Source organism: Sebastes fasciatus, chromosome 24 (assembly GCF_043250625.1).
Source record: "Sebastes fasciatus isolate fSebFas1 chromosome 24, fSebFas1.pri, whole genome shotgun sequence".
Taxonomy (NCBI): domain Eukaryota; kingdom Metazoa; phylum Chordata; class Actinopteri; order Perciformes; family Sebastidae; genus Sebastes; species Sebastes fasciatus.
In genome coordinates, this window is record NC_133818.1 from 10,155,247 (window position 1) to 10,177,251 (window position 22,005).

Sequence of the window (22,005 nt, forward strand, 5' to 3'; positions counted from 1 at the left end):
TTATTGATCATTTTTAATCTTCGTGTTGTAAAAAACTAATTTTCGCACCAAATCTGTGTAACAAATGGTATCAACCCAAAAATTGCTGCAACAACTTATGCGATATAATAGAGCATCGGAATGGCCATCACATACTTAGATCATTATGTTCTAAACCCTTATACACTTTAACAATTTATTTTAATTAATTAATTAATTGAGTATATAGTTGTATGTGTTATAATCGAGGGGTGACAAACTATTCTGTCTATTTAGAAAAATGTTTTTCCCACTTTGAAATTACACACGATTTCACCAAAAGCCCAGATATTCCAGTTTTCCATCTATACTTGCATGCATTTATGGATCTGTGTGCAGCTGGAGAACGTGAAAAAAGTTTCAAAACTCCACACGCAAATATAATCATGTATCAGGCGATCCATGCACACACAGGAAGCTTTTCAAAAACAAATATGATCAGATCTGTGAAGTTGAAAGTAGAAATCTGTACATAAAATATTGATATTTATTCAGATTGTGTTGTGTGCATTTGTAAAAAGGTGAGTACCCAAAATGATGCACAACTCATTGTACACATTTGCAAATCTTATATTTAATTTGTAGATCATGTAATACACATTTGTGACCATTTTGAGACTAATTTCACTCCATAATTTTAAGCTTTGGAATCTACTCGAAGAGGAGTTAAAAACTTGTCCTTGTCTGTGACGTGGATTTCAAATGAAATTATTGATCTGTTTGTTTAACATTGAACTGTGTTTGATATTGACATGTTCTTCAAATCAGGATGACTAAGCTCCCCTTGTCCCCCTTTGTTGTTTGGTGATAGACTTTTCTAGAAATGCAAACGTTTTTGGCCAACCTTTATAGCAACCTCACCCTAACTGAGATCAGGTGAGGTTGTTAGAGAGGTCATGGCCTCCCCTTGAATCGCCTTATGGTGGCGGGGTGAGGGGGCACAGAGTAGTGTTTGAGGTCCGTCTCGCTGTGCGGGGCGGGTGTTTGACCAGCATGTTTGATTGTCCCTGTATGATTGATCGGTGGATTATAAATCAAACTCCACAGCAACACAAACACATGCAAGCCTGCAGCTTGGTCGGTCACTGGATCGATGAGACATCACCTCACATCTCCTCTCCTGCACCGAGCTTTCAACTCTGCGGCAGATAAGGGCCTTTTTCACACATCGCGACAACACCACGGCGCCACTGCGCTCTGAAACACATTATTTCCAAAGGCTTGCGGGGCGCCACGATGGCTTTTTGCTGCGTTGAGCAAAGTGTGGGCGGAGCGCGCTGCTTGCTCAGTGCGCTTAAACTGGTTGAACTTTGGGTGCTCAGAGCAACTGCTCTGGCCGTCCATTCATTTCTTCTGTGTAGGGAAGAGGTCCGGGTGGATGGATGGGTCAAAACACACACTGACAGATCACATGATAATATGATAAGAGATGTTCCCATACAATTTTTTCCTTCCCGATACCGATTCCGATACCTATTATTATTATCTAACAGCTGTTTACTACTGATCATGTATGGGTGTGATATGATTACTACCTTTGTTGTATGGCCTGGCTCAGGTTAAACCCTTTGTAAAACACAAACAAATACATACAGAGAAGGAACACAATACAACTTTCTTTTATTATACAGTTTAACTTGTTGGATTTTCTAGTTTCATATGATACCAGTCTCTCCACTCTAGCTTTAAAACTTAGCCCACCACAACCTCAGAAAGTGATTGCGTTAAAGAAATTAGAAGCGTTAAAACGAATTTGCGTCAACGCGATATTGTCACGTTGACTTTGACAGCCCTAGTTATAATAAAGCTCAGGAACATGAAGATGGTAATACACATTGTTGCTTTGTCCCACTAACTCTGCAGTGATGCATGTTGCTTATCCCGACACTTCATGCTGGTCTCCTCAGATTAAAACAAGCCTGTAAATTGGTGTTATGTTGGTCTACCATGGCAGGGATTGCCTAACAACTTACATTTTGTTCTGCAGAACAATGTCCATGACTTTAACGGCCTTAAATATGGTCAGAAACTCTTTTTTATTCTTTATAAAAAAACATCCAGGCTAATTGTCTTATTATATCTCTCTGTTCCAGTGGATTTCTCTGTTCCAGTGGACAGCACTTGCATGAACTACAACTACTGGAAGACGAAAGAAGTCAGAAAGGTATGACACAGTTGCGCTGTCTTATAAGTGTTTGTTAAAATAGATTCAGAAAGTGACGGTATGTTTATCTATACTGCAAACGTTGTTGAATTCTATACTCCATTCATATCGCCACTGACAGGCAGGTACTGTTTACCATGATGACGCTGCCACCTTGTGGTTTCCCAGCGCGCCCTCGCAATATGCGTGTACATGGGCAAGTTGCAGTATTTTTGCCATCACTTTATATAGCCTCTAGAATAATATACATTTTTTAAAAATGGCCGTTGTTCCCCTTTAAGGTTGTAAAGACTATGGCTGTTGGTAGTTGTTGTTGGTTTTCGTTAAATATGCAGAATTTTATGGATTATTGTTGGTCGTACGATTAAGCAAACGTCAGTTGTCACTTGTTGCCACGGTAAATATTCACATATCCTGCAGCCTGATGGAGGCAACAGAGTCAGTGCTTTTTTTTAAGGAAAAGTCAGACTTTTATTCGGCACCTTTCTAAAAGCTCTGTGGATGTTTTATACTATACTGTACTGTTTTTGTAACTATGGATTTATGTTTTAGCCTATTATTAGTAAAATAATATTTCCGCGCTGTATTTTGGCCACCTCTAGACATCCCTTTGCAATCCCTGGGCCACCCCAGTTAAAAATTCCTAGAGCCACCACTATGTGGTAGGGCAATAGCCCCAGTCACAACAGAATCATGCAAAATTAGATTTAAATCAAAGTTTAATCATTTAAAGTCAGAGAAATTGACAGTACAAAAAGCATTACGCTCCTCACAAGTTTAAGCCAACTAAATTGGTTAATCTGCTGATCACACTGAGAGTTCTCAAATTTGTCTTAATTATTCATTAATTAAATGTTTTGCCATATGGGCATAATTCACACAATTTCAGGCACATAACATTAATTATTTACCATGCTTTACTGTAGATTAATCAAGAAAAAAAACCATTAGAAACAATCAAGGGTAATATAACAGCATGCACTAGTACTTTTATCTTTTGTACTGAATAGATGTAAAGAAAAAAAGTGCTAATCTTCTACATTTGCCTTGCATCTACAGATTATCATAATGAAAAAAGCATAAAGTACTATCATCAATTTAAAATCTCATCAAACTTCATCTTATCAAATTAAAGTAGGTAGGAGGTAGTGGCTGTAAGTTATACTCAAAGAAACTCACATTATATATTCCCAAGGATATTGCCTGCTATTACATTATTATTCAACCCTCTTGACTCAATTTTCTATATCTGTGTTCGTCATCCTCTACATTCACTTATAGCAGTAGATCTTGATGCAATGATTCATGCTGTCTGACACGACCATGCGGCCATCAGGGAGCAGGGCCAGGCCCCTTGGGCTACTTAGGTTATCGGTCACCAGAGGCCACCCAACCCCTTTGGTTGGGTAAAAAAGAACTCGGTGGTGCTGCTTGCCCCAGTCTGCCACCATGACATCCCCATCATTGTCAATACAGAGACCCCAAGGGCAGGTCAGAACAGGCCCCAGGCCAGAACACACCCCTACGATTCGGATAGTGTTCCAACCAGGCTCCAGGACCCGGATGCATGGGACACGTCCAGTCTCATTTCCTCGTTCGGATACTGCCATGAGCCCAGTAGTGACACAGGCTGCCACCAGGTAGGGTCTGTGGTACCCGGTCACCACTGTGCGCTCCAATCTGGCCCCGGTTTTGGGGTCTAGCTTGAGGGAAGTTAGGGTGCCACGCTTGATGTCAGCAACCAAGAACTCATCTTGACGGGTAACAGTCACTCCTCTAGGAGCATCGAGCTCTTCGTTGGTGGAACCAATCAATGTGCCTCCAAATGTTTGCAGGAGGCGTCCATGACGGCTGAACACCAACACAGCTCGTTCAGCAGCACAGGTCAGGGCAATGAGGCCCTTTGAGTTCACAGCCACGTCAAAGTAGTTGCAGATGCGGGAAGACCTTTCTGATCCCGAAGGAGACACCTGCTGTACAACATTCTTCTCGAGATCAGTCACCTGAATACGGGCGTTTCCACAATCCACCACAAATAGTTGCCCTTTGACAGTTGCATGGACACCACTTGGTAGGTTGAAGTCCGTGCGACCTGATCCTTGTTTTCCAAACTGTTTGACCATATAAGCTGAGTCAAGCGCAGTTGAACCGCCCTCTTCCTCCAGTTCCCCCAAAACTGGCACAACTCTCTCTTTCTTGCCCTTGTTGTATTGCTGTGACTCCTTGCCTTGATGTAATTTGTCTCCTTCAATGGCTGACATGGACAGAGATCTGCTCACGCGGTTTAAACTTAAACTGTGTGTAACACGAGTCTGAGATCTTGATTGTCGTTCATCAGAACTCATGGTGTTCCTGTCACATTCTTTACCATTTCCTTGGCTTTGTTCAAGAGTTGAAGGTTCAGAGGCAAGACGCATTCTGTTAACCTTCCTGGTTCCTCTGCGCTCGCCCTTGTCACCTTTAACCAAAGGGCGAAGTTTACTTGAGAGGTCAGTGGTGGACATTGAGCGGCAGGGCTCTTGCTTGAGGGATCCATTGACTGGAGTATTCACAGTATAGGTGTAACAGGAATCCTCACTGTCCACTGGGGATGGAGGGCTTCCACTGTCCATTGAAGATTCATTTGAGGTCTTTGTCTTGGGTAGGGTGTATGGAGAAAGTGGAGGATGTCTAGTGGAAATATCTGCAGGACTCTGATTGGAGAGAGAACCTTTGCGCCTAGTCTTTGGAGATATTGCCACATAACTGCTTTTTGCATCAGTTTCTTCGGGCGGGCAGGATGGTTCTTCACATGAGACCAAGACAAGGGCCTTTTGCTTTCTCTTACCCTTCAGTATGGAGCGCCTCTTTGTTCCATTTTTTCTGCCATCAGATTCATCACCTTCAGATTCTCCATGACTGGAGACCGGTGGAATAGCGAGGAAAAGGTCTTGTCCTTCTGAACACACAGACTCTACTTCCTCATCTTGAGATGATTCAGATACACCACGATGTCTCAAGGTGGGTGATTTGAGATCATCCTCATTCTCCGTAGAGCTTGACAGACGTAGTTTCCGGACAACACGCATGTTCCCACTGTTTGCCTTATTGCTCTCCTCTGGACTGTGCCTTTGCCCAGATCTGTTTGGTTGTGGTTCCTTTCGAATTTCAAAAGGGGTAATGTTTGAAAATGCTTTATCCCCTGAGTGCAAGGCACACTTTTGTCCTTGGACACCACAGACACCAATTGGGTAGGTCATACCTTGCTCTCGAACATCAACTTCCCCTAAGTTTAAGGTCTTGGACCCAGGGCTTGGTAAGAAACTGACCCTTTTCATTGTTAGAGAGATCTCCCAAGGTTGGGTAACCTCTGCCACTCCTCTTTGGAGCTGATGTTTGTTGGATCCACCAGCGGTACTGCCCCATCTTTGTATCTGCTCCTTCAGTTGTCCAATTTTTCTAAGTTGCTGGTCAACAAGTGACTGCACAACTCGCACCGCTGCAGCATTCTCCCTCTTCACCTGAATAAGATGCTGCTGGGCTTCTCTGTGGTCCTGCTCGACCTTCTCAAGAAGGCGACGCTCCTCTCTCTGAGCTTCAATCGCAGCATTGTCCAACTCACGGTTCACCTCCTCCACTTCGGCCTGCTGTCGCTCGCTGAGGCTCAGCAGTTCTTGCTCCCCTTGCTCCAGGTTGGAAAGGGCTTGAGTCACCCAGGGAGGTGGTGAAGTAAGAGATATGGGCGTAAAGATGGACTCCCGTGGGGTGAAGGATAGGGGAGGTGGAGACGTCACATCTCTCTGTTTTGGAGTGCTGTGGGTCAGCAGGGCTGTGAACCCAAGGAGGGCTCTTCTCTCTGAATGAGACCGCATTAACATTGTGGATTGTAGATTTGAAAGATCCTCTTGTTAAATGGGGTTTCACTACTTTTTGAGTATGTTTCTGTAAAGACAAAGAGAAAATGTAAAAGACAAATTTGTTATCATCAAAACCCTTACAACAAAGCATTTAGTATAACAACATACGCATCGGTGCTATTTAAAAACTCTAAAAGAAGAACTAAAGAGTTTCAAATCAAAACAAGATGTCCAGCCTTGAAAAAAAAAAAAGTGTCACCGCATTAAATTCTGTTTATGTCTTGTTACTAGCACTACTAGCTGCTGGCCGATAGCCGGTTGTTTGGAAACAACATCCACCACGGTACAGGCTTACAGCATACAGCCCATGGGTGTATTATAAGATAATAGAAGTGATGAATTACAGCTAAGATATCCATTATTACAGCCGCAAACAGCTAGCAGGAAGCTGGCAGAACTGGATATGTCATTTGAGCGTGCAGGGTGGTGCAGTCCCGTGGGTCTGATGCTCGTTCATTATGTAGAGGAAAAATAAATCTGGAGTTAGCTATTAGTTCACTTTACAACTTTTAGGGCATAATGATTTAATTGAGGGCTATATAAGTGTTCGCACTGGGAGGTTGATTAACCTTAAAAAAAAAAAATGATCCTCTGTTTTATAGACGTCTCAAATACATCCATAGCAATGGACTCATCGGCATTTTCAGTCCAAAATGGCGAAAGCGCTACCGCAAAGGCATCTAGCGCCTACTATCAGAAAAGCACCTGAGTTTTGCCTCTTTTCATCTATACTCTTTGCTACATCTACAACATTCATCCTATAATGTTTTGTAAATGAGCTCTTCAGTCCGCATTGAAATCTATTTGACCTACCTGTTGACTCAGGTGTATCACATAAACCCTGTGTGCATTTCTGTTTGCTGTTTTAAAGCTGGGACACATGTTCCCTTTTTGTTGCAACTTTATCTATCCCACAGAATATTCAGTTTCTCACGAGACACTAAAGTGCTCTCAGGTTACCACTGTCCTGTTTCCCTGAGGTCAGCGTTGTATTCAGATTTCAACACTGTTGGCAGCCACTGATCACTACAACAATAAATGTCCTAAATTGGATGTTAATCAAAAATTTGTTAAAGCACATCTAATGTACGTCTCTTTATTGAGCAAACATTTTTTTAATTGAATTACCAGTCATGCTGTACTTTAACTGTAAATTTAATTATTTAATCTGCATTTATAGCAATTTCCGACATTATATATGATCATTGAATTGAATGAAGGTGAGGCAGAGGGGCTTATGAGTGTTTGTTTGCCAAGACTTTTATTGTCACTCATCATGAAACCTCAACAGTCTCGACTGGTTGCTTCCGAATGCAGCACAGACCCTCATTGTCACTTGGTGGAAACAGCAGCGCTTATCTGCTGAAGGCATTGAAACTGAACTCTTGTCTTTCACCGCCAACACAAGGTATGTGAGACACTGTCAGGAGAGGGGTCAGTTCTTTCTTCTTTTTTTTACCAAGTCTTTATGACCATGCTAAATGGATCATATTCTGAGTTGGCAATTGTGGGTAGCAGTGTATATATGAGTGTAGACCTAGTTAGAGAGCCCCCCCTGGAGCAAAACAACAAGGCTTTTGCAAGGATGAAAGGGTGAGGTGTCAATTTACATCCGCATGTTCACAATCTAGTCCCCCTGGAAACATGTGACCTAAGGGTGTCAATGGATAAAATCTCTTTCCCATGTTTTTAGAAACAATGTCAAAGATGTTATCTGCGGGTGTTATTTGTTGTGCTGCTCAGGATGGTTGTACTTCTACTTTAAAAATAAGTTAAAGGAGAGATTTTGGAGCAGGAAAACATAATTTTGAGTGCAATATCAATGTCAAAACTACACTTTATTCACACAGGTAAAAAGTCATTAATCTGTTTGTTGGAATGAGGGAAAATGTAGGTTACGTGTCAGTAACAAATCCCTGTCACTCTCCCGGAGTGAGGCCACTGGGTCTTCTCATGTTACCCCACTTTAATGTTGAATGAGAGGCACTAGTTGCTAAGTTACCGGACGGCCTTCGCTGAGGTGCCGGGACTATAGAATAAATGATACCATTCATAATTGAGAGGATTATGCAGGATGTTCAGGAGCATTCCAGCGTATCGAAATCAAACAATGGAGGCATTCACCGTAAGTTACGGAGCATAAAGCTCACAGGTTAGAGGCCTCTTTGAAATTTAAATTCAACGTACTTCAGTGAGTTAAAACAAAGAAATCTGCAGGCAGCAAACAAAAGACATTTTATTTTGTACAAAAGCTTAGCAAACGTATTTATTCAGGTTTTAAGATGCAAAATGTAAGAATTAAATATGAGATTACACCAGTGCATATGCATAAAAATAGCATTTTTTAAAAAGCAATGTTGTCCTACCTGAACTCCAGGTGTGTGCTTCTTCCTCTGCCGCTCTCTCTGCTCTGCCCTGCAGCCTCCAGGTCTTCCTCCCTCCACCTCTCTCCGTCACTCCCCCATCTCACCTTTTCCCTCCCTTTTTCTTTTCATTGCATCCTGCACAGTCTCTTATCACTTTGCGTGTGCAGCTACACAAATTTTAGTTGTTGGCTAGTGCAAGCAATAGCAGGTTTATTTCTATAGCACATTTCGTACGTGGAGGCAATTCAGTGGGCTTTATATAAATAAAAATAAAAATTGACATCCATATATAAAATATGATTAGAATTAAACACGGGACATCCCAGATTAAAAAAGAAATGTCAGCCCGCAAATCTACGCCGCACACTACGCTCAGTTTTTACAAGAGGGACGTACCCGGTTAGTTTTGTATTTTTTCTGTATTTTTTTATTTGATAAATTAACTAAATTTCAAATGTGTGGCGCCACTTGTCATTTTTTGAGAAACCCACAACAGTAATTTCTGAGTATCCATTTTTATTTTTAATTATTTTATTTATTTAAATTTTATTTTTTTGTAACTTTTTATTTTTTTTATTTTCCTATCCTATTTATTAATTTTCAATTTCTTTTATTTTTCAATTTACCTTTTTTTTTTACTATTAAGGTGTATTGTATATATTTTTCTCTGTATTGTTTCTATATTATATGTAACTTTATTTATCCATAATTTTAAATATATGTTCTGTGGTCAACTGTGGTTGCTTGTGTGTTTATTTTTTGTGTGAGCAAGATGAATGTGTTGAGAAAAACAAAATCATTCCCCTGTACAGTTAATGTTTTATTAATTAAAAATTCAATAAAAAGTCCTTTGAAGATAGTACAAAGTACATAAAATAATTATTAAACTGAGTAATATAATTAAAAGATAAACAATATGAAAGAAAATACAAAGTACATAAAATAGTAATCAAACAGTAATATAAGTAAAAGATAAGCAATATAAAAGAAAATACAAATACAAATAAATACTTTCAGAAAAAGGATGTTGTATTTCAGAACATAATGATGCCTTATGTGAATTGTTTTATGCTATAACTGTTTTATAGATTTACACTGTAAAGTCACATAAGTTATAATTATACACCAATAAATATATAGGCCTAATAAACAGACACTTGTTCTCCACATACATTTCATTGGCACGTGGTAGTTTAACTAATGAATTACATTCACTTTTCACTGTTTGACCACTAGATGTCAGCCAATACAAAGCTTCCAAAGGAGAGAGTACAGTGAATGCATTGTGTTCTCTCAAATCTAATGTGTTTTAAATAAGCGATTATATTTACAGTAAATAAATAATCTACTTAATTATAACAATGCAATCAGTCTAATTAATTTACTTTACAACAGGCCTTCATGGAGCCCAGACATAAGAAGTCGTCCTATAGTTGTAAGTCCTCTGTGTAGAAAAATGTAAATTAACGAGAAATTACTTCTTAAATTGAAGTAATATCATATAAAGGTACTTAAACTAATTGATTTCTCATTACATAACATGTTGCAGATGGCTGACTTGCCTGTAGTGTAGGTTGGTCTTCTCTCACCTGTAGTTTAGGAGGAGTATATCTGCAATCTGTTGCAGGTCTGTACAGTACAATCAGAACACTTATTTAAAGGTTTGGACCCAATTAGAGAATCACACATATTCACCTTCATATGTTGGCTAGTGTAATTCCACTCATCCAAAATCTGTGCCGGGTGTAAGCATTGGAAAAGAAGAACATTTCTTGATTTATCTTCTGTTGTCAGGGTGCTCTTATTCTTTTTTTTGGCGAATACATGTCATCCCCGAAAACAAGATAAGATATTTAAAGGAACAGTGTGTAACATTTAGGGGGGATCTATTGGCAGAAATGGAATATAACATTAATAGGTTTGTTTTCTTTCGTGTATAATCACCTGAAAAGACGAATTGTTGTGTTTTCGTTACCTTAGAATGAGCCGTTTGCCAGGTCTAAGCCAGGTAGAACATTGGCGATGATGACTATATGGCGTCTAACATGTTGGACCTGTATCTAATCATAATCAACCATTGTGTAACCTAATTAAAATTAAATCAAAGTGTCCTGACATCCAGCCCACTACAGTTTCAGAATGATCAAAAAATATTTTTCCACTTCTCAACGGGTGGGGTCCGCGCAGTCGACTTGGAAAGGCCCGGGTCGAGTTTTACAGCACCCGTTGCCTGGACCTCGCCGCAACCCGGGGACAAATCTACTATCTACTGTATGTTTACTAGAGCAAAGTTCCAAAGCGGTTTGCCCCCCCACACTTCAAAATTAATTCCGGCGCCACTGACATTAGTCCAAAACGGACAAACCAAACACTGGCTCTAGATATGCACTTTCGCTTTGGCCACCGTAATTCTCCAACACGCACACACACAAAGAAGTTTCAGTCGGTTGCGATCTGCAACCTCACCACTAGATGGCGCCAGATCACTGCACCTTTAAGTTTGTTTAATATTTCATTTTTTGCGCCAAGTGTGGAGCAAAAAACATTGGTTTTCCAAAGCAAGCACTGAACATACTTTTTAGATGGTACCTCAACTTGTTGTTTATAACCCTTATGAACATGTAAAGGCCACTGATCAAGTGGGTATCTACTATATAAGCCTTTAAGCAGTGTAACAGATTTCCTCTTCTTATAGGATCCAACATCTTCTCACCAATTATCCTCACACACACACACTGAGCGTTACCTCCTGGACACAGATGGGTCCTGAGCCATCACTGTTGCTAGATGTCACACGAGGTCCTACAGGCTGCCCGGCTGGTGTTGTGACTGATTATTTCCATCTTCCGCTCTGTCAGGAGAGACGGAAAATTATATCGGCCTAAGGTGGCGCTCCGTTATTGATATCACTGTTAAAACTCTCCAATCCAGCTGCTCGCCTCGCCTGCGACATCACCGCAATTAAATCTACACGGCTTGCAGCCTGTGTGTGTGTGGCAGAGAGTAATGGGCCCAATAGTTACTGTAACAAAACAATAATGTGATTCAGCATGGCAGCATAACAACCACATATATATATAAATATCAGCGCGATATATGACAGGGAAGTTAATGGGTTATTATTACCACTCCCAAACAAATGGCGGCATCGCAGCAAAGCAGGTTCTACGTGGACTTGTTGCAAATAAACAATTAAAAAAAGAAGTCTGCAAGCTTTCACAGATGGAATTAGAAAGGCGGTCAAGAAAGTCATATTGCACTCTTCTCTCCCACTTTGCATACAGCAGGCAATATTAGGTGATGAATATGGTAATGGTCCTCATTCTAGTGGGACTATCTCCTTTCAGAGGGGAAGATCTGGTTCTGCTGTTAGATTCGATTAATTCCTCTTCATGCCACTCCTCATTTTTGCGTCCCCCTCCCCTCCGCTCCCCCCCTTTCCTCTCTAACACTTTCAGGCCTATGATATTAGACGAACAATCGCAGAAACAAAACGAGCTGGAACAACCAAGATGGGAACAGATGGCACGTAATTGCCTAGTGGAGGAAGCCAGGGAGTCAATTTTTACCCGTCCTGGGGGAGTTGCAGTTGCAAGAAGGGAGGGGGGAAAAAAAGTGCAGGTGCATTTGTTTTGATCAGATATGGCCTAAAGGAAGCATCTGAGAAATATTCATCACACGCACATTAGGGAGAGGAATCGAACAAAAGTGTTGTGAGTGAGACACGGGACGCAATGGTGAGCTTTCATCAGGGCAAGGAGGTCGATTTGTGGCTGAGTCAACGGCAGCAGATGCATCACAAATTAATATCACACTGAAGTGTTGCAAAAACTGTAAAACTTTCAGATGGTGGCAGTCTGTCCGAACATTTGCCAACCTAATTTTAGGTTTTGTGATAAACTGACACTATGAATAATGTGAGAATACTTCTGAATAACTGATATAATAATAAACTGGTTGGAATCTACAAATTTCAAACAATGGGAATTTATATTTCCGAAATGTCTTACTTACAAATCAGACGCTGTGGAAACATTACCAGAAATACCAAGGGAAACTCCTCTGAAAAATTACTAAATGCTAAACATCCTCCGTATACTCTGACTTCATCAATAACTGCCCTGTTAACCCATTTGTGCCCAAAGACTATATTTAGTATAAGAAAAAATGCCACAATATTTGTTTAGATTGGTCAGAAGTCTTGAAATCTGTTATGGTTATACTTTGGGAAAATATCTAAAAGTACAACTTTAACATTTTTAGATCACATGAAAAATCACACTTTTATTAAGTCAGGATTTTTTTTACACTGCATATGTGTGCAAACCTTTTTTATTCAACAGTTCATAGATGCCGAAGACTTGATTGTGCTCCTTGTAGTTTCTGCGATACAGCCCTTTTCTTATTATACTATGTCTAGTATTTGAACACATGGGACTACTGTTTCTTCCTAAAATATAATGCAAAAAACAGAAGTCCCTAGATATAGTATGACAAGAAAAACTCACTTTTCAGCCAAATGGTTTTTGAAAATTTCTTCACATTCGTGCTGAGGCAAGCCCAGACAACACCTCCACCAAAGGAAATTAAAAAAATTCAATTGTGGGCACAAATGGGTTAATTATTTTAATTTTAAACTTGTATAAAACATAAATGGGAGCTGGATTCACATTGCTCCAATGATGATGCAGAGTGGAATAACCCATCGGATCAAGCACCGATATGTTGTCTACACCTTTCAAGTTGCACAGATTCAACAGTCTCACCTATGTGCCAAAAATGTAAAACCACAAATGCAGATTTTCACTTGATTTTGCAATGCCCAATTTAACAAAAAAAGAAACATTTTGGAAGAACAAAAATAACTTGTGATATTATTAAAGATACCATTAGATATAATTATGATATGTATAACAAGAGTCTTACAAAAATGAGAGAACAAGACTAATAGTTTACAACCATGCTAGCTTATGTACAGCTGTGCTTTGAGCTAAATAGGGATGTGACAATATCAGAAAATGTAGTAGTCGATATCAGTGAAATCTGGAAGTTGTGGTTTTACTGGGGGTCATGTGCCTGACTATTTCTTGGCTGGGAGAAAATACTTCCTGGAGTCTTGTTGTCACCATAAAATGCTAATTATTTCTCATTTACTACATGGTTCAACTCACTTTAGGTCCTTATCTCTTTTTCCACTGCAGATAGACACCCTTCAGTTTATGCGGGAGTCTCAGCTGATTGACGGAGCGACACCGCTTGAAACTGCTGTTACATAATCTTCAATGCAAAACTCGCTGAATCCTTTCATCGACAACCAAACAGAGGTACGTCTGCATTTTGTCATATATATACTGTATATATAATAAGTCATTATAACAACACTGCTTAAGAACCAAGTCCTTTTTTCTGGGAAAGTCCTGGCCGTGAGCAACGCAGCGCAACGTAGCACACCGCTTTGAGCTAAACATTTGTTAGATGCCCAGCTATTTCTGTTTATTCCGGTCACTCGCCTTGAAATCGCCTCAATGGACCAGGAGCGGCTGATTGGTGAAGTTGAAATGAGGAGTTATCGATACAATACCTCCTCATTTCACTATAAAAACCTAAATAAGGTGGCAGCTGGCTGGAGGGAGATCGCCAGGGAGCTGAAAGTTTCCTACTGCTGTTGGCTATATTGTGTCATTTCCAGTAAATATCACAATTTTAAACGCGTGCTTTCTGTTTAAAAAGAACAAACGAAGGAAGATAAGTGGTTACGACATGCAGCCACTTTCCCAGTAACTCTCCACCGCATATTTAGTTTAGTTAAGCAGGTTGTCAGCTGTGTGTCTGCCTGGCGTAATGATACTCTGTCAGCGCGGCGTAACTTAAGCGAGTTTCCAACAGACCACGCGTGTGTGTGGCGGCGGTGAGTGTGAGGTTTGTCGGTGGCGTTATAGCTGTGAACGTAGCGGTAGCAGACAACGTGTGTACAGTTTATTTGTCGGTGAATGTTTATTTGCCTGTATCTGTAACGCCGGCTCAGACTCTCTTAAGGTGGACTCTTAAGGTGGACCATCTTTTCTCCTTAAAGTGACGAGCCGCTCCTCTGAGTTTTGCTCAGCTTTTTAATTAATTATTGATATTTCTTTTAACCGATAGCGTTAATCGGTTAAAATGCTTAATGTTGGTTTTAAGCGGTTAATTAATACCATCCTTAATGCTAAGCTAAGGTAAACAGCTTTTGGTTGTAGCTTCACATTTAATGGACAAACATGAGAGTGGTATCAATCTCCTCATCTAACTGCAAGAAAGGGAAATGTCCTTAAATAGCTTAGTAAACTATATTCCTGTTGATGAACTGAGCAGATATCTATCATATCTTGCTGTTAGCTTCATATTTCTTTGCAAACCCTTTGTTTTGTGTCAACTCAATCATCCTGATGCGAGCTTAGCATAAATTTATACCATTGGGTTAATGTCTCCGTCATGACTACAAAGCTTGATAACACCATTTGTCTGCTCCCACTTCATCCTTGGACATGAATCGGTCACATACTGTACCGAGATGAATTCCTTTTTGTCGGCCCTCTAAGCTCTGACCACATCTGTTCAATTACCAGCATGGAAAGTGCATTACCATTGGCTTTGTTGTTGGAGATGCTTGATTTTCTTAGTAAAAAAGCAGATGAATTTATAATGTTGTGATCTCCTCTGTTGTGAATCTCCTCAGCGGACCAAGGCCCGGGATCAGAATAAGCATTTTGATGAGCTATAGGCCGTCTTCTCTTTTTACAATCCCAAACTTGCGCTGCCCGCCCAATATCAAACTAATAAATTACAGCCCCCGTCTCCCACATAACTCACTGATAAATAAAAAAAAAGGGTCTGCCATAGTGTGCAGCTGTGACCCAGGGTTACCTAGCAACAGGTCATGCCCAGACGTGATGCACAAGGTAGAGATACACCTCTAAGGAGCGGGAGAGGAGGGAGGGATGGGGATGGAGGAGATGGAGGAGCGGGGGGAGGGAGGGAATGGGTCTCATCCTCACTCTCTATGACCCTTGACAGATAGAAAACGCACTCAGAGGAAACGGCGTTTGATTGACAGGGATATTTGAGGAACCTGAGACTCCTTGGTTTCTCCATTACTGTTTTCAGGCTGGACTCTGAGCTGCTTTATAACTGAAAGAAGAAGGTGGAAAACAGCTGACAAATCCCATAATAATAATAAACCTTTTCATTCAAGACACTTAATTAGTATCCATATTTGAGATGTGACATGAAGAAAACAATACGATTTTCTTAATTCCCTCTGAAGAGTATCTTTCTCTTGTATACATGCATTAACACACCCAGAACAAATCTGCCACACTGAAGCACTAGTCAGCTTTCCAACGTCGGCGCCCAGAGAATTGTCTGATGAAAAGCCTAACTGACAGCCCTAAAAAGATTGAGCAATAGCACAAGAGACGCACATCCACAGCGGTGTACAATGTCTTTGCCAGAACAGTGCGGCATGGAAATGAGAGTGTTCAGTCCATGTCCCCCCCCCCACCCTCCCTTCCTCCGCCCTTCCTCTGTTGCCTGTGCGACAAACCCTCAAGGGGACTCTGCAGCTGTGTGGGGTTAGCACATGGTCGAGTTAGGGGCCACACACACAAACACACACACACACACACACACACACACTGACAAACACAGCCTTTCGTCTTTGTAAATATGTGATATTTATGCTGCGTAAACTGTAATAAGTTGTGCTTTAATGAGAGTATTTTCTTTGGATGATTTTCAAAAGACTGAATCTCAGCTGAAAGAGAAAGCAGCTGCTATTTTGAGTGTCCAAATGCTTAAAAGCTGCTATATTCAATATTTCTCTAATAACAATTAAATGACTATGAGTATATGCCAAGTATCCTCATACAACGGTTCGTATGATATCTTACAAAAAGTTATTCCTTATTTTTCGTGCCAATTTCCGCTCCAGTCTTTTCAAAATAAACTTCACAGGAAACAACTTGGTTAGGTTTAGACAACAAAACTACTTAGATTAGGTTTAGGCAAAGATCGTGGTTTGGGTTAAGAAAACGCCAGAAGTGGCGTAACTTAAGTACGGACGTTATGTGACAAAAACGACTTAATTAGGTGTAGGAAAAGATGGGGGTGTGGATTAAAATTACTCCGTAAGTGGCGTAACTTTACGAAAGTTACGTGACACATAAATCAACACGTAAACAACTAGCTAGGTTTAAGGCAACAAAACAACTTAGTTAGGTTTAGGAAAAGCTTGACTTGGTTAGGTTTAGGCAACAAAACAATTTAGGTTTAGGAAAATATCGACTCGGTTAGGTTTAGGCAACAAAACTACTTCAGTTTAGGAAGAGCTTGACTTGGTTAGGTTTAGGCAACAAGAGCACTAAGTTAAGTTTAGGAAAAGATTGTGGTTTGGGTTCAAATAACTACGGAAGTGGCATAACTTAAGTACGGAAGTTACGGGATAATTTGACTTCTTGTTTTCTTGTCATTCAGACTCTAACAAGGCACATGGATAAGTGCGGAAGTCCAAGTATTGGGCGATGGTGGGGGAGTGAGTTAGTGAATGACTTATGGCCCACTAAAGGACACAAGTTCTGTCAATCCAGCCTTGGTAGCCCGCTGACTGTGTGAGAGAAAGAGATATGAGTTCCAAATTAACTTTCATTGTAACTTCTCACATACAAAATCAGCGTGTGTACCCCTCATTTCCTCTTATCATAATGTAAACTCACCATTTTAAATGAAGTCCCACTCAAAGTCCTTGAGTCTCCTCAGCAGAGTGGATACATGTGGATATACGGTTGTAGTCTTGTCTTGTTGTTCGTGAATTTGCCACTTTTCTTTGATTAGACTTCGCCCTGTCCATCCTTGGTGCAAAACATGCAAAAACAGATACTGTACTGTAGGTCCAATAGTGCTCATTTCTCTAAACCATGTGGTTTTCAGATATCATTCAAAAACACTAGTTAGCTAGTAAATAACCTTGCCTTCAATTTTGAATCCGCTCTGCTGAATTACCGCCCAATAACCAACGTGCACTGAAGTCTTAATGTTACTTCAAATGTTGAAGTGACTTCCAAAGACTGTAAAAATGTATACACCGTCAAGGTTGTTATGCACGAACTCACTGGCAAAATACATGTGTACGCACATTAACTTAGATATTAACTTGGATACAAAGAAATGAAAATGAACTCCTTGTGTTGTCCGATTAATAGGCAATCTGTGAAATTCTATAGCTGCTGAATCCCTCTATCATGACATGCACATATTCAGTAATGCAAACTAACTGGAAACATCCCTGATAGACTTTGCACAGATTTATTAATTCGATAAAATTGCTACTCACCAAATAATCAGTAAGATGGGGATGGATGAAGACAAGAACGGATCCAGCCTCACATGTGCAGATCAGGTGAAATTGCTCTTCCCAGAATTAAAAAAAATACTGCATGAAACTGTTACTTATGATACTTTAGACAGTTGATCAGCAGTAAAGTGCTGTTTTTTAAGAATGCATTATAGTTCAGTAAAAAACGGCCAATGAGCGTAATTTAACAGATTTTCTTTTGTATTAACAGTAAAGTACTGTTTTTTGCAATAACAGGTTAATACTGTTGAAATCCTGCTGTAAATTAACAGCAATTGTTTACAGTGTACATGTGTGGTAGGGCAAGAAGAATAACTTCTGATACCTCCAATTGTGCTGAACGTGTGCAGGAATAGAACTGGCCCTGAGGAAGATGAGCAACCTCAGTAACACTTGTTTTCCCAGAAGCTCAGCATACGCCAGTTGAGATAGTGGGCGACATGATGGGGGGGATGTGCACCTCCTCATGCAGTTAATGGACAGCATACACGCCGAGGTAATTCACAGCTAGCAAACATGACGTATGCCATCAGAGGCCGGTGTGAGTAAAATGGGCATCCATCACAGATGCTAACAACTCTGATTAAAAATACATAATCTGCAAGCGGCCCCCTGATACCTCCGTCAAGCCATTTTGGGTCTAATTGCAATTGGTCTCCGTTATGATCAAAGGCAAGTCACACCTGCTCGCCTTTAGCTTTCGTTTCGCTGATTACACTTTCAAATTTCATCAACGTCAAGTTGATAGATATGAAATTATGGAGTAAACCTGTTTACTTGTGGTCAACACTCATCACAATCCCAAGTCTTTCTTCTGGACTTTTACACCCACACTTCTTTGAAATCTTTCACAGAGCATTGAAAAACGAGGATTGTAGGCACAGGGGTTAAAGAAAGAGCAGCCGCAAAAGACACACTGGAGCTCACAGTCCCGATACAAACACAATAGGGAACAGAAATGAGAGCCAAACTGCTTCTCCCCCATCTGCATCTTCACCTTACCCACCACCTGTATCTCTCGGGGTGCGAGTGAGTGACAAAGCATCAAGAGGAAGAGCACCAAGCCTTCACTCACAAGGCTTTGCACCCAGCGCTCACCCAATTTACACCTCTCCCTTTCCTGCAAACCCCACCCAGCATCCCCCGGTGACAGCACCATGCTAACCGCCACCTCCCTGCTGGCATGACCGTGTGTGTGTGTGTGTGTGTGTGTGTGAGAGAAAGAGGGTGTGTGTGAATGTGTGTGTGTGCAGGAGAGAGTGGAAATGTGTGGTATCCTTGTGGGAAGCAGTTTTAGACCTTCAGATGGGGTAATTTTTTTTTAAAGGAGAGGTCATTTTGTTCTCTCCTTTCTTCTTGTGTAATAAGCAGAACAATTACGTTCCCATACAATGGAACTGCATTGTGAATAACTTTTCAAGGGACACGTATTTTGTCGCGTTTCTGACATATCACAAATACGTTTGCAATGATAGTCCGCGGAAGTCCACGTAGGGAAGAGGGACAGGTTGGATTTGTCCAACAAACAAGAACTTTCAACAAGGAAATCACTGTTGCTGTCTCATGTGGAACTAAAAGTCAACGTTATTTTAATTTAGGTCCATAGCTTAATAACTAGGGCTTGCAGTCGACCAATATATTTAATATGTCTGTAAAGGGGAGACTCGTGGGTACCCATATTTTGCCCATATTTTTTTACTCAATCAAACCAAGTAGTTTTGTTGCGTTTTTAGTTTAGTTTCCCTTTACAACGTTAACCACTTGTTTAAAACCGTTAAAAACAGCAACCGTAATCCGGGAGGAAATACGTTTGTGAAACGTCTTCGAGAATGCAGTTCAGTCGTTGTAGGAGATACGGTTGGAATAAGAATGCAAGGGTCCGTTGTCTGTGTAACTGAGTCGTTACACAGTTACTGTAATTTTTTGTTTTACTTCTACTCCGTCAAGTATCAATCACAAGCAGTATCTCAGCATGGTATCCCCAGGAATAAAGTCCATATTGGACAATTCTGCATCCAGTGCCATCACAGGAGATAGTTTAGCTGTTGATCTAAATACACTTATCTACTGACTTCATTGTTTTTTTTGCTCACAATAATACACATTGGTGCGGGAGTGTTGTAAAATAATAAGCTCCAAATTAAAAAAATGTTCCAAGTCAAGTCAATTTTATTTATATAGCCCGATTTCACAAATCACAATTTATCTCAAGGGGTTTTACAATCTGTACAGCATACAACACCCTCTGTCCTCAGACCCTCGCTTCAGATGTGGAAAAACTCCACAAAAAAGCTTTTACAGAGAAATAATGGAAGAGACCTCAGGAAGAGCAACTGAGGAGGGATCCTTCTCCCAGGACAGACAGACCTGCAATACATGTCATGTGTACAGAATAGACCAACATAATCAAATTTCAGTATAGAACATCCAAATGCCAAAAATGATACATACAATGTGAACCAGTAGGCAATGTGAACGGGATGCAATCCCCCTTTTTAGCAAAATGACCAAAATGCATTCCCCTTGTTAACCCCCCTCTCCATCCCCTAGTAGCAGAGAAAGTGCAGCGGCAGAATATGTTAGTCTAGTCTACCTGACTCATTGATCCTCTATCTGACTGAGGTTTGTGCAAGTTAGAATCTATGGCCCCGACCATGGCTCTGAAATATCAGCAGCCTAACAGCGCTGTCCATGGTGCTGAAGTAGCAGACGGATTGCAACTTTTCTCTGAGTCCCGCCCTTCTGTCAGTTTTGTCTTGGATCTATAATATTCTTTAAAGTATATAGTTCGGGGAGGGGGTACATGTGCAGATAGTGTAAGAAAGTGAGAATTTAAAAAAAACATTGACATTTGACGAAATTCAGGGTTTTTGCAGTATCGTCCAAAATCTACGTTCTTGTCTGGTGACAGGTTTAGTTTGGACTGACCTCCCCATTAACGAACTTTGTTCTGTAATTTGGCCACAGTAAACTCAGTTTTATCCTGCCTTTTTTCAACCTGATCGGCTGACATAAAAGCGCAGAAAACTGTGCAAATCCAGACAAATTTTTATTAAGCAAAATTAATTATTTTTTTCTGAAACAAATTCCATACCTTCTGCTTCCTGTTTCCTTGATTCCTGTTTTTCTCTTCCTAAAATGACTGAACTTTGCTCACAACCATGCCGTCTATCAATCACAACCCAGTTAAGCAAAGAGACAAACCATAGAGGGACACAGCTGCTAGCTGTTGCACAAAAATTAAAGCTCGATTTTACAGTTACAGCCTTAAATTTCACTTATACCTCATAATATTTAGACTGCGCGTCAACTTAGATTTGGCATATAATGTAGAGGGAGAAAATGAAGCTGCATCGGCTGCCTAAAAATAAAACTGCACTCTCACACTAAACCCCCTCCCTCCTGAGATGAACCCCAACTTGAGTAAAGGGGCTAAAGAAATCATAAAAAAAACCTCACTGACAGGGTTAGAAATGATGTACCTACTGTACGCAATGCCTGTTTAAACATCTTTACTGGATTAGAGTGGAGTTAAACTGCTTTGCAGGCGCAGTTAATTGAAGCGGATGAGGTTTTTAATAAAGCGTGCAGTGTTAGCAGCTGACAAATGGCTCAGCTGACACACAGGGGAAATTGCATTTAATGGCATCAGGTATGTGCTTTGCTGGAGCTTATCACATTACACTGGTGGGTGCACATACACACACACACATGCATACATGCATAAACGTACACACCCTGCTTTCATCTTCATTTGTGGGTGTGTATGTGTGCACGTTGGCCCACATAAACACCGCATTACAGCAGTTTACGCTTACCTGCACCAGTCAAGGTGTTTTCCCTCCTGGATTCCAATTATGGTTCAGCGGGATGTCTCATGTGGAGCATATAGGTTGCTAGGTAGGTTGCTAGACGGACAGGCAGACTCACACTGGACCTATTATTGTGACATGATTGGTGGAGAAACTCTCAATGATTTCATTAAAGCGTCAATAACCATAACTTTAATTAACCATAACCATTTTTTGCTGTTTTCTATCACCAATTAAACAAAATGGTGATTCAACCTAATGCCAAAGATGACTGAGCCAAAATAGATTTTTTGTTATTGTGGTTAAATAAATGTAAATTTATGGTGTTGTGAGATTGCTGCTAGACCGCTCCGTTAATACAGGT

The 22,005-nt window shown here is 40.5% G+C and overlaps 2 protein-coding genes across 3 annotated transcripts in view; one reads left to right on the forward strand and one right to left on the reverse strand.

The window, feature by feature from the left end:
* LOC141763242 (helix-loop-helix protein 2-like) overlaps positions 1-22,005 on the forward strand; it is a 43,669-nt gene that overhangs the window by 3,014 nt on the left and 18,650 nt on the right. The window contains exons 3-4 of the mRNA XM_074627773.1: positions 2,112-2,182; positions 13,646-13,768. The gene's annotated coding sequence lies outside the window, so the exon portion shown is untranslated. The remainder of the gene's footprint in view (positions 1-2,111; positions 2,183-13,645; positions 13,769-22,005) is intronic.
* On the reverse strand, positions 1,616-10,762 carry LOC141763237 (uncharacterized). Of its 2 annotated transcripts, none has more exons than XM_074627769.1 (4): positions 10,420-10,762; positions 10,034-10,073; positions 8,445-8,611; positions 1,616-6,103 (listed from the first exon to the last, which is right to left on the reverse strand). In XM_074627769.1, exon 4 carries the CDS (start codon positions 6,037-6,039, stop codon positions 3,454-3,456), a length of 2,586 nt encoding a protein of 861 aa, XP_074483870.1. In that variant the 5' UTR covers positions 6,040-6,103; positions 8,445-8,611; positions 10,034-10,073; positions 10,420-10,762; the 3' UTR covers positions 1,616-3,453. The 2 variants fall into 2 exon arrangements, with proteins under 2 accessions (XP_074483870.1, XP_074483871.1); XM_074627770.1 differs by having other exon boundaries at positions 10,389-10,762.